Here is a 16,000-nt window from a genome sequence, read left to right on the forward strand (position 1 = left end):
ATGGGATTGGTTGGACAGAGTTGTAAAAATAGAAATGCTATGGGTGTAAAAAAGCAATTAAAGCTTAAGCTTCTGGTGTAATAGTAATAAGAAAACAATTCTTTAGACTGAGTAAAGAAAAATTAGTATGGCCTGTGAGTAAGTATGAACGGCAAAAGTAAAAATCACAGGAACTTGGAAAAAGAAAAAAACCAAGATTATTATCACATGCTGCTGTGTGGGTAAGCAAGGGCTGAACAGTTCAGACACTCCATGGTGACTGCTAGAAAAATAATGATGGACCAGTAAAACTCAAAATTTAGGTAATTCATTTGATACATTTTTGGAAACATATACAGCAAAATTAGAGTACCTGGTATCTAGGCTATCAAGATGAGCAACAACAAAAAAAATCCGAACTAAATATACAACATACATTGAATCCTTCATAACTGGAAATGAGCCCCATTATAGGCTAACTTTGGGTTTAGACTTTAGAGAAGGCAAGCACTCATTTATGAAACCACCTTTCTCCTGCCTTCCTGTTTTAGAGCAATTTATTTTCTTTGAAACCATGTGTTTCTCTCCACTGCAGTGGCCTCACAGCGCATTTATCTTCTAATGTCTGTAAGCTCTCTGGGACCGGGACTCTTGATACTTGTATCATAGATAGAGGCTGTCAGCATTTAGAAATGAAAAGTAGTAATGTTAATTGTAATTTTCTACTCGAGTATAACCTGATTTTGTATTACCTCTTGGCAGTAGCCAGTGCACACAGTAAATGAGCTTCATGAAGGATATGACTGTAAGTCAGTATCATGGCCAGAGTGGCAGAGTAGCAGACAGCCACAACAACAAGCTGCTCATCAGACAGCTTAACCTCCAGCTCTGGTGAACCGTATCAATGAGGAAATCACCAACTAGTGACTCCAGAACTGGAATGTGCTATTTCTGGTGCTATGCTTTGAAAAGTATTTGCCACATGGTCTAATGAACTGCTGGAGTAAAAGCCCACACAGCTCAAAAATTTTCTGGAGTGTATCAGAAAAAAAAGGGGTCCTCAGACCTCTAAGCAAATCACTGTGATCTGCCTTGGTTGGGGGTTGGATCCCAGTTTCTACAAAGCACTAAGTAGACTCTCCTGTCCTCTAAGGTTCATAGTCCATGTGTCCCCACTATGATCTGGCTTACATGGTTAAGGTCTTGGTGGCAGACCATTCTTATGTTCAATGAGGATCCATTCTAAAAAAAAATCATGACCCAGTGAAATAAAACAAATCAAGATCGAACTAAACTATGCTAATATTTGGTCAGTTCAGAAAGGAAACACAATCAAAAGTATAAATGAATGAATGAATGAATGAATGAATGAATGACAAAATTTTTTTTTTACTCTCTAAGTACCTTGTAGGCTCAACCTGTATTTTTCAAGTATGCCTGCTCAAAATTAAGACCTCAATCCACAAAAAAGGCACTGAATCTCCAGTAATTGGAGAGGGAAAAAGAAGAAGTGGAAGACGAGACAAATATCACAGTACCTTTTGAAGTCAAATCACCTCTATACAGCTGTAAGTATAGATAGGAGTTCAGGAATCTACACAGGAAAATACAAATCCCAAGCTTCTAGCTCTGTATCTTGTACAGCAAAGGTGGGGTGTGCAAGACTGAAGGGGCTTTAAAACGTGCCCGTGCCTGAGCACAGGCTTCTAAAACAAGCCTCCTCAGCATTCTGTCACTATGTCTTCACATCTGCCAAAAGAGAAGCTGCCTGCACAATCAGAGGGCAGTGCTTCACACATAGTTTTGACAGACTAAAATAGGTTAAAATACGATTTTTTTATCATTTCTTTTTCCTAGGTTTCCCATGCCTATTGTCCCACAGAGACTAATTTTGGATATTGTTTCCACAATACCTGATGACTTTCGGCTCTGTCGTAACTGCTGTTCCTTTTCTACTGTGCATCCTTTCTACAACTAACTCTTGGGATCTTAGCATGGTGCTTCTCATGGAGAAAGTCACCTGCCCTGTGTAGTAACTGAGGCATTAGTACTGCCTAGTCTTTGGACGACTCTTCTAACAGTATCTAGAGGTATGTGGCCATAAATCAATTCTGGCAGCACGAGAATGGGCTAGAAATAAAATAAAAAAATTCCCCAATACAGAGAGCAAAGAAATCTAAACTTATTGGACTGTAGAAAAGAGCTCAAGGAAAGAGAGGAAGGACATTCTTGTGGCTGAACGATAAATGAGTTGAGTCCCTCAAGAATGAAAAAAGTAACACAAAAGAGCCCCATAAACCTAAAGGTGTAAGCTAAAGAGCAGAGAATGCTAGAAATAACACAAATTTTATCACGGAATTCATGAGATCGGAGATTCCCTTTTTCTGCTGTCTCCTAATCCTTACCTTTTTTCACAGGGCATAAAATAGCCCAATTCAAAGCAAGATTTTTAAAGTAAAAGTGCTGGTAGACTTTGTATAAGGGAGTTAATAGGATTTAATTCACATTTCCTGCAGAACTCACACAGATGACTGGATTTTAGATTTTTTGCCATGTCCTGTTTATTGACATTTATTTTTAGTTTTGATTTATTTATGTTTATTAATAAATAATTCCATTAATTAAGTTAATTATAATGAAAATGTTCACTTTAGAAAGAAAATAAATTCAACCTTGGTTTTGAATTGTCTAGAATTTTTAATGCAGGAAGTATGATGCAGCATATCTGGAGCTTTTAAAGTTTCTTTTCTTTCATTTTTTTCCTTTTCTCTTGATTAGCTACTTGCCAAATATTTGTTTGTTTTAAACTAAATCAGATTTTCTACCTCCTCAGCAGGATTCATGTTTACTTATATGGGTAAGGTACAGTAATTGAGAAGTAGCAAGATACACCTATGAGAGAGGTCTACTTGAATCTCTAATTTGTGGTAGCTCTAAGAGAGGACAGCCAGTGTAAGTTACGATTGCTGGAAGGTAGTGCTCATCTCTAAGCAGATGGAAGTGAGATATTTTAAAACTAACTGCAACAATTGACTTAAATGTGGCCCTGCCTGAAGCCACACAAAATGATTCCATTGCCTTCACTGTGTTTCAGAGCAGCACAGCAGAGCATGTTACAGCTCTAAATCTTGCGCTTTACAAAATACACCTATAACCCACACTTTGTGGATAGGGCACCTGACATGGAGAAAAGTGAAATGATTTGCTGAAGCTCACTAAGAACAACAGTAGCAGAGACAAAAATCAGACCATCAAGTTGTCTGTTCACCCCCAGAACTTCTCATTGCTGTAGACCATGCCAGTCTCTGTCAATCTCTACACACTCCCAGTTCTGTAGGTGCATTAGGAGAAACTCTGCCAAATGTGTGACAAATCACCTTTTACTACAAAGTCCACTAATGGAACTGGGAAAAAGACCTATTAATTTTGGTGACCTCTGGACAGAGCATTAATGGAAAACCTGGAAACAAAGATGAAGTGTCCTGGCCTGTACCAGTTCATGCAAGAGCCAGAGCACAACCAGAACAGCCATGTAGGTACAACTGAATGGGAAGAGCAGGACAAAGAAAATCAAAACGTTAAGGTGAGCTACCAAATGGGCTTAGCAACTACAAGAGGAGTCCAGATTTACAGCAGCTTCCAGTTTAATTTATCAAAATGCACTTGCCAATGGGGAACCCAAAAGGGGCAAAAGCCACCTGTCCATTTAATAGCCATTCTTCCTTCTGTCCTACTGCTACAACAGCCAAGAGAGTTGCTTATCCCCACATGGGTTATTTCCTTTGCCTCAGGTAGTTCAGTTGTTTTATAGAGAACACTGATGAACAAAATAATTAAATAATACATGCTCATTACAAGAGGGCCAGTGTTAAGTGACGTTTTTAAATTGCATCATGTCTTCAAACTATTTTGCTAAAAATAACTTAAAAATTAACCGAATCACAGACACTGAAAGAATTGTAATTCAAGTCATGTCTTTGGATCCCAGTTTTGAGTTCTGTTGTCTGCATCCTCTGTATAGACAATTACAGCCACTCTGAGAGTTCAGCAATTGGTATATCAGCTGACTCCTTATATTGTGTATGTCTGGTAGGTGAAATACAGTATAAAAGGCTGGTTCACTGATAGATCTGTGTAAGAAATAGGCTAGTTCTCTTCTACTAGTCTGGGATGACCCCTTTTTCTAGTCAGTTCTCTGTATCTGTTCATTGTGAGGAAGTTGGAGAGTTGCAATTTATAGAATCTGAAAAAATTAGCAGTGTGACACCAAAACAGAAATTATTATGAAAACACATATTTGCTTGAAATGAGAAATACTAAGAAATACACATATGAAATTTTTTGTATTTTTATAAAAAAGAAAGAAAATAAAGTCTGAATTCTAGTGTTATGAAAAGAAACAGAGATCTATTTCAATATGAAAGTTATCTTCACAGTGCTTACAATTGCTTTCTGCCTCTGTCTCTCCCTTTGCTTGGCCCTTTCAGATTCCCGTTTTTCATACTCTTTGCGGTATTCTTCCCTCTTCAGCTTTTCATGCTGATATTCCTCATAGCTGTCATATCTAGGAAACATAACTTAGTCATTAAATCAAGAACCTGCATTTGTAAATGTAAAATTAGAAATACAATTTCTGGAATGCTTCATTATCCCAGGCAATTGAAGACAGGACAAGAGGAAATGGCCTCAAACTCTACCAGAGGAGGTTCAGTTTGGATATCAGGAACAATTTCTTCACTGGAAAGGTGATCAGGCAGTGGAATGGGCTGCCCAAGGAAGTGGGAGAGTCACCATCCTGGCAAGCGTTCAAGAAACGAGTGGACGTGTTATGGTTTAGTTGACATGGCGGTGTTTAGCCAAAGGTTGGACTCAATGATCCCAGAGGTGTTTTCCAGCCTTAATGATTCTGTGATTCTACAATTATCTCCTGAGGAACAGTTGCAAAGCAAAGCAGATGCAGGCCAAAGGCACTACCTGGGTCTGCGACTGCACGGTGATCTGGACCGTGATCTTCCACGTAAGGGAGAACTTCTGTATGCTTGGTGTCTACAGTGGCTGGACTCATAATAGCAACAAGATCTGCAGGAGGAAACACATTCACCTCTGTCATTCCATTTGAGTCTATTGACACTGTTTTCTACCTCTCCCCTGAACTTAAAATTTCTTCTAAGCTACCAGTGGGATTTTCCAGTGACAGTGTGTGATCTCCTACTCAACTAAGGGGCCTCAAGTGATTTCCCCCCTCCTGGCCCTTTGGTAATGTTCCTTATTGAGGCTAACACAGAGCAGACAGTCAGCCACTGTCAACTCCATCTGATAGAGGCTGCAGCTAGATTGGCACCAGGCAGCTCACAGATAATGGGAAAGGTTAGTTGTGTACATCTCTCACCAATTGCTCTGCCTCTGACCTGACTGCCTCCACTCAGAATGTGTAACCCTGGCAAATTTAAAGGATATTGGAAACAAGTGTTTCTGTAGCAAACCCTTAACCGTCAGAGTTAATCAGCTCAGGAGCAATAGAATGAATTGCACTGGATTAAGTTATTTCTTGCTTTTTTTCTTTCTTTCCTGTAAGTTTCTTCATGTTTTTGCTGTTCGTCTTATAAACTACAAAGATCATACTTGAATTTGCTGTACCATACCTTGAAGAGGATCTACTACAGGGCGACCTTGATCTCGATCGGGAATATGGAGAACGGGAACAAGACCTGCGTTGAGGAAAGGACCTTGATCTGGAGCGTGTCCTTTGAGATCTTTGAGAAAATAAGGATTTGGGTGGAGACACTGAATCTCTGCATGGAGAGTTAAAAGAAGAGCAAGAAGGTGATACATCAAATAATGAATAGGCTTGTGTCCCATCCCAAGGGTAGCATAGTTTATCACTTTCATCTTCACTGTCATCAAACAGACCATCCATTGCTAGTCCTGAATTTATAAATATAGGTAGTTTGGAGAATTGTTCATTACTGTAATCACTGTCCCTTAGTTCTCTGGTCTTATCTGCTTCTTCATCAAAAACAGCTTGGCTGGGGTGACCAAAATGCTTATTCAGTTCAGCCCGAATTTCCTGGTCTTGGAGCTGTTTTCTGTTATTACCATGGGATCCCTGCTTATTTGTCTGTAAAGTCTCTTTCTTGAAATACTGGTCTTGTTCTAAAGAAGAACAAATCTGACACTGCCACCCAGGTGAAGAATCCTTAAATTCTGGTTGTCTGGAGTCCTGAAGTTCCTGGGATATTTTAATGTGTATTTCCGATTTTGAATTCACAGATTGACAGTAGTCATGGTCACCAAACAGCCGCAAACTGGGCCGTTTTGTCTTTCTCTCCTCATGTCCACTGGACAGTACTGTAGTCTTGCTAAGCTGCGCATACAGCTCAGACTGTTCTGGACCCTTCTTGATTGGGTTATTTCCTTGAGAACTGGAAGACTCACTACAGCGGGGCTTTTTTGAAGGTGGTAGAACAGTCTTGCATGATGACTTCGGTTTAGGTGAAGTCCTAAAAGGATTATCTTGGTTGGCTTTATGAGGAGGGGTTGTAGGTGGAGTTAGGCCTACAGGGAGTAAAAGGAGGAACAGAATGCTTTTAAGCACACATACAATGTTTATAAAGGTGGCTCATATGCTTCTTAAAACAGATACAAATCAAGACCCATGCTATGTCACTTCAACACTACCAATACTGAGAATAAAACCACCAAAGGTCTGGTGACAACAATAGCAAAAATACTAATGCATTGCCATTACTCTTCAGCATCATTTCTGCCCCTCCCCTTCCTCCATGACATCTGCCCCTCTCTCTGTAGATTTTGATAGAAAAGATCAAAAGATAAAACCCAAAAGACGTTTTTGTTAAATATAAAATAGATTTTGATGTAAAAATGAGAAGTCAAAAGACTGGCACCATCAAAAACATAAAGAACCTAGCAGATAAGAACCTGGATAAAAGCAAGGCCAAGAGAAATAAATGAGCGCTACCAAAGGACACAGACCTTAAATGCATGGAAATACAGCCACCCTACAACTCAATGGCAATGACTCTATGTCTCTAGAGTTCATTAACTTAGAAAACCATTGCTAATGTATATACATATATTATATATGTATGTATAATACAGTCTTTAGCATAACTAATACATTTTGCCGGAAATGTAGTTCTGTAACTGAAACTCAAATGAACAACAGGACAACCACAACTGCAACGAACCACTACATTTAGAACTAAATCTTGGTGAGAGTCATGTAGTAGGGAGTCAAAATGAAACACGTAAGTATTCAATGACTAAATATACTGCTAACTAACAGGTTTATTTACATAACTGTCATAGACTGCATCACTATGATGAGACAAAATTGCAGGAAGGACTACAGCATGTTCCAGTAAGCATCTTCCCATTATTTTTGTAAGTGCAGAATATAACTTCCAATAGTTTCTGTAGAAATCATAGAATTTCTTCAGACATTACAGAAGGATAACCCCAGATGTCAGGGCAGAGTAACAGCAAACAGCAGACACTGTTAAGGAAGTTAATTTCTCTTCAGGAAGGTACTTAGTATGTTAAGTTTGAAAAATTTGCTTCTGTCCAATTGACACTAATATAGTTTAGTAATATACGCTTAAAATTTAACAAAATAGATGGAGATTAGGGAGTTCTCCAAGACAACCTAGACCATCCCTAAGCAACCCAGAGGCTCATGCTGTCCAAGAATACTTCTAGCCCAAGCAATGAGCTTTCCATTAGTTCCTCAGCAAGAATGAGAAAAGAAGGCAGACAGAGTTACAGGAAATGTGGGTTTCGAACATGGCTGTAGAGCTCTGTTTGGTATTTCTAAACATGCAACACAGCTCAGCAGATCAATGCAAATGGAACATGTTCTATAGCGTTTTGCTGTAAAGAAGGAAAAGCGTCCATCAATGTGCAGTGCTCCCTAAGGAGCATAAATGGAGATTGGGAGTCCCATTGCATTATCTGCAATGAATTTCTTCCAGAAAATAAGAAAATAGAAGCACCAAGGCATGAATACTTGATGTGAGAGAGATGCTTGATTTTGTCTGAATGTTCAGAAAAACTGGTTACAAGCTACCCATGGCTATGTGAAGACTTTATCTAATGCCACAAAATTCAAGGAAAATTGAGGCAAAGATTATGAAACCTAAAACCCTAGTTACACCAAATTTGAATTTAATACTAAAAAAAATTTTGTGCAGTCATCACTGTTAAACTATTTCCTCTGAGTCCGCCGTTTTTTTCTTTCTTCTTCCTAAATATTCACTTGAGACAGTACTAAGTATTTCATACCTTATGCACCTCCTCACTGACAAATATCTTTGACTACCAAATGAATTTTGGCTAAAATGACGAGAACAGTCCTATTGAAAAATCTGCAGTAATAATTTCCAATTTAAAACTTGAGGCTCAGATTGAACAAATACTTCAGTAAGCAATTTTCTAGAAAAAAAATTTAAAAATGACACTTGTGAAATTAGAAAGCCCGTGAGGAAATTCTGGGGTTAGTTACTGGGTTTTAGATGTAGTTTTAAAAAAAGAATGAAACAAAAATACAACCACTCCACAATGAACATGCATATTTAAGAATTTCAGGCAGAGAAACTCCAGAGATAATCCAATATTCAAAATAAAATATTGTTTCAAATTCTACTTCTTTAAAGCTTGTCCTGGCAGGAAGAAAGCAAAACACACAGTATTACAATTTCCAGAAACCTGACAAGGAGTCCAACAATCTTCAGAAAGAGGGGAAAAAAAACCGTACCAAAAAAACCCTCATGAAAGTACAGACTGAGCTAAATTTACTGGCACTTCCCTTGCTGGCAGAACAGGGCTGGGACAGGCTAAGAAAGGGCTTCCTCATGGCATTCTGGCTTTTTTCCTGGTTTTCAGCAGAAGCAGGAAGTGCACAGGCAAGTAGAAACAGATAAAAGTTGGAAAATGTTCATTTAACTTTTGAACAGACCTACACTGGGGGATGGAGGACAGAGTGAAGTTTTGAATTCATGTCACCTCTACAGAGTGTCCCATGACCAATCTCCAAACCGTGAATTCTGAGAAAACCAGTCGGCTGCACACTTGTTCATCTTCACTCTAATCCCTGGTAATCTTCACTGAGGGCCATGATCCCACATCAATGGCATTACAATATTCCATAACCATTGGATTATTTCACATGCACTGATTTCTCCCCAGTGTGTACATTTAAGTGTTGACAGTACAAGGTATATTCTGTACTCTCTCTTGAACTTAGCAGGTTTTGACAAATTTATGGAAGGACAGATGGCCATTACAGGCTGAAGGCTGACAAGAGGCAGTTCAGAGCATTGTTAACACACTTGCACAAACTCTCAGCAGTGCAGCGCTGTGCAGAATGTAATTCAGACTATAGCTTTTTTATTGCTGCCTATTTTCTTTTGTCAAAAGAGCCTGCTGTGCACAGCAACAAATGGCTGCCATTACCCAGAATGTAATGGGTGTCAGACAAATCACGTAACACAAACAATCAAGAGTATGTAGGTCATATTTCAACAGAGCACAACCTTAGCAATATTTATGATTACTGCATTGAAATGTGCTCTATAATAAACAAGTACCTCTACATCACTCACACTTATGTACTTCTGCACAGCAAATCTGTTAGAAGTGGTACATACTCTACAATCATCCTCCTTAAACAGTCTTTTTTCTTTTTAAAGGAAAAGGCAAGTATTTTTTCATGACATGCTATAAAACCATTTTCTTTGTAGGGACTTTTCCTTAATTGAATAGCTTTGGTAAATGGTACGTTTGCACTTTGCCTTGCTCTGTCTATATACTACGAACTCACTCAGTGATCTTGTGCTAGAAAACAGCATACATCAAATTGCCAGCACTGCTGCCAAAGCAGCACCATCCTCCCTGTGTCTGTGCAATGAAAGGTGTTTGCACATGTGCCGACTCTGCCACCTTGGCCAAGCAACTTCTTTCCAGAAAGTCTCCGGGAGGGTGAAACTACTTTCAACACATTCCAAACCTTGACTTAAACCCTCGCCCCTGCCCCCCACAGTGCAACTCATTTAGCTCAGCTAAATTGGTAAGCAGAAATTAGGGGAGTGCCTCTGCATTAAAAGTGACATCTGGACTTCTTACAACTGATTTTTAATGCTGTTTTACATAGACACAGATATTTCTAGATCTCTACAGTAGCTTAGCATTCAAATGTTTGATGATGTTTGCTGTGCTTTGAGGGGGCTGATAATTAGCATCTTTTGGGGAATACAGCCCTGGAACCTTTCCACATGTGCACTGGGCTTTTGAGAGGCATTGAAAATGAATTCTTTCATACCTTTGAGTTTGAAAACGTATTGTCAAGGGAAACATTATTTAAGGCCACTTTAAACACTGACCACAAGATAACAGCTCAATTCAGTAGAAGAAGAGTGTTTGTATGGCACAAGATTGCAGAAGCTAGGAAAAGATAATAAAATTAAATAGTCATCATATAATAAAAAACTACATGCTTGTTGAGTATTCAATTTAATCCTGTTGTCAGTGCTAGAGAGAATAAACACAGATGCCTGAAAACATCAAATAATTCACTAGATTTTAGTCCCTCTGGACAACTCTCTACATCTCACATCTCACTTTATCAGAAATCATTCTGAGGTCAAAGAAGTTCTTAGATGACAGATTTTACATATTTGTTCTGACAAGTAAGAGGTAACACAAATCCAGAGGTAGGCAAATATCAGAGTATCAGTATCCTCACGGATGGTCACAAATTCCAAATCACTCTTCAAGCTGATTATGTACATACAGCTTTTTCTGTCATCTTTTCAAAGAAATCAAATTCTGCCCCCAAGACCAGTGAGGAATTTTACACTACAATGAATTACAGTGATCTGTATCAAATGAGAGACTTTCCACCAAGAGGGTGGAAATGGTCTTCTAGTTACTGACTGAACCTAAAGCATGTAAACTGACTCCATGTACTTAAATGGTGGCTTTGAGTATTTATGTGTGAAGGTTTAAGAAGACATGGAGAACAGAGAGGGATTAATTAGAAGCCATGCTATCTAACATCTGGCGTTCAGATGTTTGTCTAAGACAATCAAAAGTCTAAAACAATCACTGAGGAGCCCTTGTCTGCCAAGAGAAACACTGCCACCTCCAGAAGGTGAGTCATCCTCCTAGTCCCTGTGCTTGCACAGGCCCCCCTCCCCCCCACAGTCTGACGTGTAACAAAGAGGAAAGAGCTGACAAAGAACCATCCCACATTTCTGGAAGACACTGGAGAGGTTCAAGCCCATGGCCTCTTAGCAAGGCACTGGCAATGCAGCTGGCTGTGGGAACAAAGGGAGATGGACGTCTTCTGAGCGTCTTACTCGGAATGAGACTCATCGGACACAGGGATTTCATTCACTGCATTATCATCATCTAGGACTCCCTCCATGTCATGATGTTCCGGTCCAGTTTCCTTAGAGTAACACTAGAATGATCAGCTTCAAGAAACAGGACTTTAGATAGCAATGGACTTAGGACACTTATTTAAAGAGTATTGAAAGAATTCTTATGTGTGGCAGGAAAACACTTTAAAGAATATTTGTTCCTTGTAATTTGACAAATTGATGTTTTGACAGTTTTAGGGAGGACAAAGTTACATTCATGAGTACTAACAAACCTGTTGTAAAGCAAGATATAGCACTGGCAAGAGAATGGTTTCAGTTTGACTTTAGATACATGAATCCAAAATGCGTGTGTGACGAAGATTGATGGCTCATCTGGGAAATGCTTTTATTTATTTATTTTTCTAGTCTATACTTAATTCATCAGTGAGGGAAGCAATGTTGTTTTCAGCAGAGAGATCAAGGGAGTTGCTATTTATATTAAAATACTTTGTGCTTCGATAGTGCAAGCAGCACTGCTAATGGTATTTTCAATTCAGTAGTGAGATCAAGGTAACTCCAATTTAAATTATAATAAATAGTGCTTGTATAGTGCAAGCTGCCCTATATAAGGACAATGAGCAATGCGGTTATCTGGATATAATTTGGAGTTGCCAGGGTCTCACTAAAGAACTTCAAGGTATTATTAATCACTACTGCCACTATTTTTTTCTTTATTTTATTTTTGGTTGTTTTTTAAACTGAAGTGGGTCCCAATTCTGCCATGATTTACATACATATGCTGTAAGTTCTTCAGTACTCCAGGCTGTTTCTGTCATGTACTTTGCTTCCAGCAAAAGCAGACTCAGGACACAACACTACTACAATACAAATGACTTAAAAAGTAAGATATGCATCTTTTTATAGATTTACATACATACATGAATATAAAAATAAAAACTATGCGTATATGCAGGCAGGGATTAACACAGCTACAGCATGATCTCCTGAAATGTCCTCACCAGGCACTGTGAAGACCAGAGCAAGTGCAACATGAAGTCCAAGAGCCACCATTGTGTACACTGCTTGGTAACACTGCTCCAGCTCCCTGGCCGCACACACTCCAATTATTATTCTACCTGAGTATCATCAGTTCATTTCCTAGCTAACTTCTGTTCTCTTCCAAAGTGGAAAAAAAATCACAGAATCATAGTACAACATTCCTGTTTACATATGTGCTCAGTTGTGCTGTTTCACAGCTTCTGATGCTTTTTTTAAATGCACCAGTTCTCCTGGTTATGTTGTCCAAGCCAACTACAGAGCTGTTTTGTTTCCTCCTCTGTGCACAGCTGATGGAGCGGAATGAATTTGGTAATACCAAGACCATTCCCGTTGCCAGTATGGACACAACACTAGAGGACTATCCAGGGGTCAGACTGACTCCCAATTTCTGTCTAGTCAGCTGATGGGAAAAGCAGGCTGCTGACTTTTTGGCTGAGAGAAAACACTGCTTCCTTCAGTAATTTCAACGGCTGCTTGTACCACTCTGCTGTAGTCACCTCATCTGCCCCTTTCTGTTGGCAGCACTAAGCACTGACTTACCCATGTGCTTACAAATGGGCACCCTTGTGCAGACTTGCTCTTCAGTAGTGATGGAAAAGGCTTCTCCATGCTTCAGGCCTACTGGCACTGAACAGGATTATCCTCCTTCATACAGTGAATTTTGCCATGTTTATGTTGGTTTTGCAAAATGAAGATGTATAGGAAGAATGTTCCCTTTTGCCTTGAGAGGAATGATTAAGACTGCAAGCTTCCAGGACATGAAAGGTGTTCATGGTTTAATGCTGAACTAATGAAAAAGTTTCTGAAAAAGTGAAATGATGGTTGTAGGAAGGTGAAAGCCCAATGTACCCACCAAAACCCAGTGTTTGGGCCTGCTGCCACTGAATTTAGGAGCACCAAGCTGATTTGCAGTACCTGAAGACATATTTTGCAATACACCCCTCCCCCTCAATGCTAGAGATCACATATTTTACAATCTACTGCTATGCTGAGAGAAACACATGCCAAGGACATCTCTTATTTTTCAATATTACACAACTGAGAAAGAAAATGGTCTTGGGAATAGCTCAGGTGGAGCTCAATGTGTTCTTTTGTGCTCGGCTCTGGACACTTCAGGAAAACAGAGGCAAAAGAGAGTTCAGAGGAAAGCCATAAGATAGATCTGAGTCTGAAGGAATTGACTTCAGCAGAAAGAGGAGCAGACGAATTAAATGAATGATTAAATGGGTGACGTGTGAACTAAACCACTACATGACAAAAAAATCCTACGTATCTTCAAAAGGTACAAATCTAGGGATCAGAAAGGAGGAGGAAGATCAAGGGAGGTTGTGTGAAGTGTGTTAATGGAAGAAATAAAGAAAAAGCAGGAGTACAAAATGAATATCACTTTAAAAAATTACCTCTAAGCCATGGAACAGTTGTTCAGTGGTAGAGGAGAAAGCTGTTATTTGTGACATATTAATCTAAAATTGACAAAGCACTGAAACATGCAGTCATGTACAGTCCAGGCCAGCCTGGAGACAGACTGAATCACGTAACTTTAACATCTGTAACATCTATTACACTGTGCTGTGGGGTTTGCCTTTGAAAGATGGTGCTCAGCAGTACACAAATCTATGGGGAAATGGAGAAGTGTAACAGATAAATGGTTTCATTCATATTTTCTCAGAAATTATGCTCTCCTGTGTAGGTTTGGAGCTGTATTTTCAAACACGTTTCTTCTCAGGTAGCTGGACAAAAAGTAATGCTAAACTGCACTGAAGTGAATCTACTGGAGACTTCTGTAAGATCTCAGCATACCTGTGGTATATTACAGTGAACAAACACACAAGCCATGCTTAAAGGAAGAGCCACCACTCTGCATTTCTCACCTGCAGTTCCAGAGAGTTCCACACTTAAGGTTTGTTCAATAGTCTTGTTCTCAAATGGGGAACCCTTGGGATCACTGGAAGACAGGGCACATTTATAAAAACAAGCTGAAATGGAGTTGCTGTAGCCAAAATCTACTGAACCCCCCTCCCTTTTATAAATGTTTGCACTTGTTAATACTTACTTTGGTGACTCGGGTGTCAATGGAAGTGATAAACTTGTTGGTTTGGCTAAAGGAAAAAAGAAAACAATTATGCAATACTTAAACACTCTGTAATATATACAGTAAACATTTCTTTATACTTTGGCACTGGAATCCTGTGGTAGTCAGTTAAGGCTGAGCTTTGATAGTTCAATTGCCATTTCAGTGTACCTCAGATAGATAAATAAAGAGACTCATCCTGATTCCTTATTACTACTACCAAAAAGGCACCTAAACGTCAACAATTATTTACATCAATTACTGTACATCTGAAATACAGTACACAACCCAAATGACAAGAACCGTTCAGAAGAAGAGTGGTACATGTTAAAAATCAATGAAGAACTCTACAGGACACACTCTGAAAATGTTATTTCTCTCAGTGTTAATTTAGACTACAGTTCACGTTTTATTTGGAAACAGGAGCAGCAGAATAACTACAAAGTAACAGAACGTTATGAATATTCAGTCAATTTTACTTCTACAAGATACAATTTTATATACAGCACTGAGAATAGGTTGTTTCTATGAGGCCAGAGTCCAACCAGTTGTAGTCCAAATTTTTGCAAATTATTCCTGCAAACTATGACAAACCATGGACATAGTCACAGATGGTTAAAAATGGGGTTGAAGCTCTCAGCACTACAATCCCAACATACGCAAAAAACAAAGCTCTGGCTACAAAAATGTAAGTCTTTGCAGCTTTTACTCATGCAAAATGGTATTTTCTCAGAGCAAGCCAAGAACTAGCATATTGTAATACAACTAAGATTCCTTTAACATGAAAAATTATATTACTTTCGAATTTTACTTTTCAGAAGTTAGATTGATATATTAAACACAGAGAGCATCGTAGCAAGAACAACAGCAGGGGATCTCTTCTGCAGATTAATTACTTAAGACAAAATGTTCCCCTTGAACACTCCTGCACTGCAGATCTTTTGTCCAGAGTGTCACTACTGCATATTTCATATTCATTACAAGCTTGGAGCTCCCATCAACATTAAGGGATTTTATATGCAAATTGATTACTTTTATATGCTCTAGAGCATTCCTGAAGTAGTATTACGTTTTTAAAAAATTAACTCAATTCTCAAGAGCTGCATATTGTTTCTTCTCCTCCCCATATGAAAGTTAGGAATGGAAGCTCAGGTGTTCACCTCGGGTTCACCTTCCTCAGAAGTCACTACTGGAGTGAGGAGATGCACCTCAATGAGTTATTCGTCTGGCCCAGCACAGCCACTGATTTGTGCATTAAACCAGGTGCAGTAAAACTGAATGTAACCTGACACGTCTTTGTGTATAATTTATATACATCTAGGAATACTAATGTTTGCCTGTGACTAACTAGAGGTAAAACTGGCTTAAAAAAACAGACCTTACAGTAAGGCTCTGGAATAAAGTTTTATACAAAAGCTTCCATTTTATTTTTTTTTAATAAAAATCTGCATACTCTTTACCAATTTAGGCTAAGGAAGCTGAATGTGTAAGAGCTATTTACATCTCTAAAAAG

General features: G+C 38.9%; 1 protein-coding gene and 1 long non-coding RNA gene across 5 annotated transcripts in view; one reads left to right on the forward strand and one right to left on the reverse strand.

The window, feature by feature from the left end:
* PPARGC1A (PPARG coactivator 1 alpha) overlaps positions 1-16,000 on the reverse strand; it is a 368,736-nt gene that overhangs the window by 12,101 nt on the left and 340,635 nt on the right. For all 4 annotated transcript variants that reach the window (XM_048304122.1, XM_048304125.1, XM_048304126.1 and 1 more), the window contains exons 6-10: positions 14,470-14,515; positions 14,288-14,361; positions 5,622-6,534; positions 4,954-5,058; positions 4,423-4,543 (exon numbers count right to left, since the gene is read on the reverse strand). In XM_048304122.1, coding sequence (XP_048160079.1) covers positions 4,423-4,543; positions 4,954-5,058; positions 5,622-6,534; positions 14,288-14,361; positions 14,470-14,515 — 1,259 coding nt within the window. The remainder of the gene's footprint in view (positions 1-4,422; positions 4,544-4,953; positions 5,059-5,621; positions 6,535-14,287; positions 14,362-14,469; positions 14,516-16,000) is intronic.
* On the forward strand, positions 1,324-2,116 carry LOC125326157. The gene is made up of 2 exons (XR_007203704.1): positions 1,324-1,547; positions 1,837-2,116. It is a non-coding gene; the product is annotated as an uncharacterized LOC125326157 (long non-coding RNA).

The sequence above is a fragment of the Corvus hawaiiensis genome, chromosome 5, assembly GCF_020740725.1.
Source record: "Corvus hawaiiensis isolate bCorHaw1 chromosome 5, bCorHaw1.pri.cur, whole genome shotgun sequence".
Lineage (NCBI taxonomy): Eukaryota > Metazoa > Chordata > Aves > Passeriformes > Corvidae > Corvus > Corvus hawaiiensis.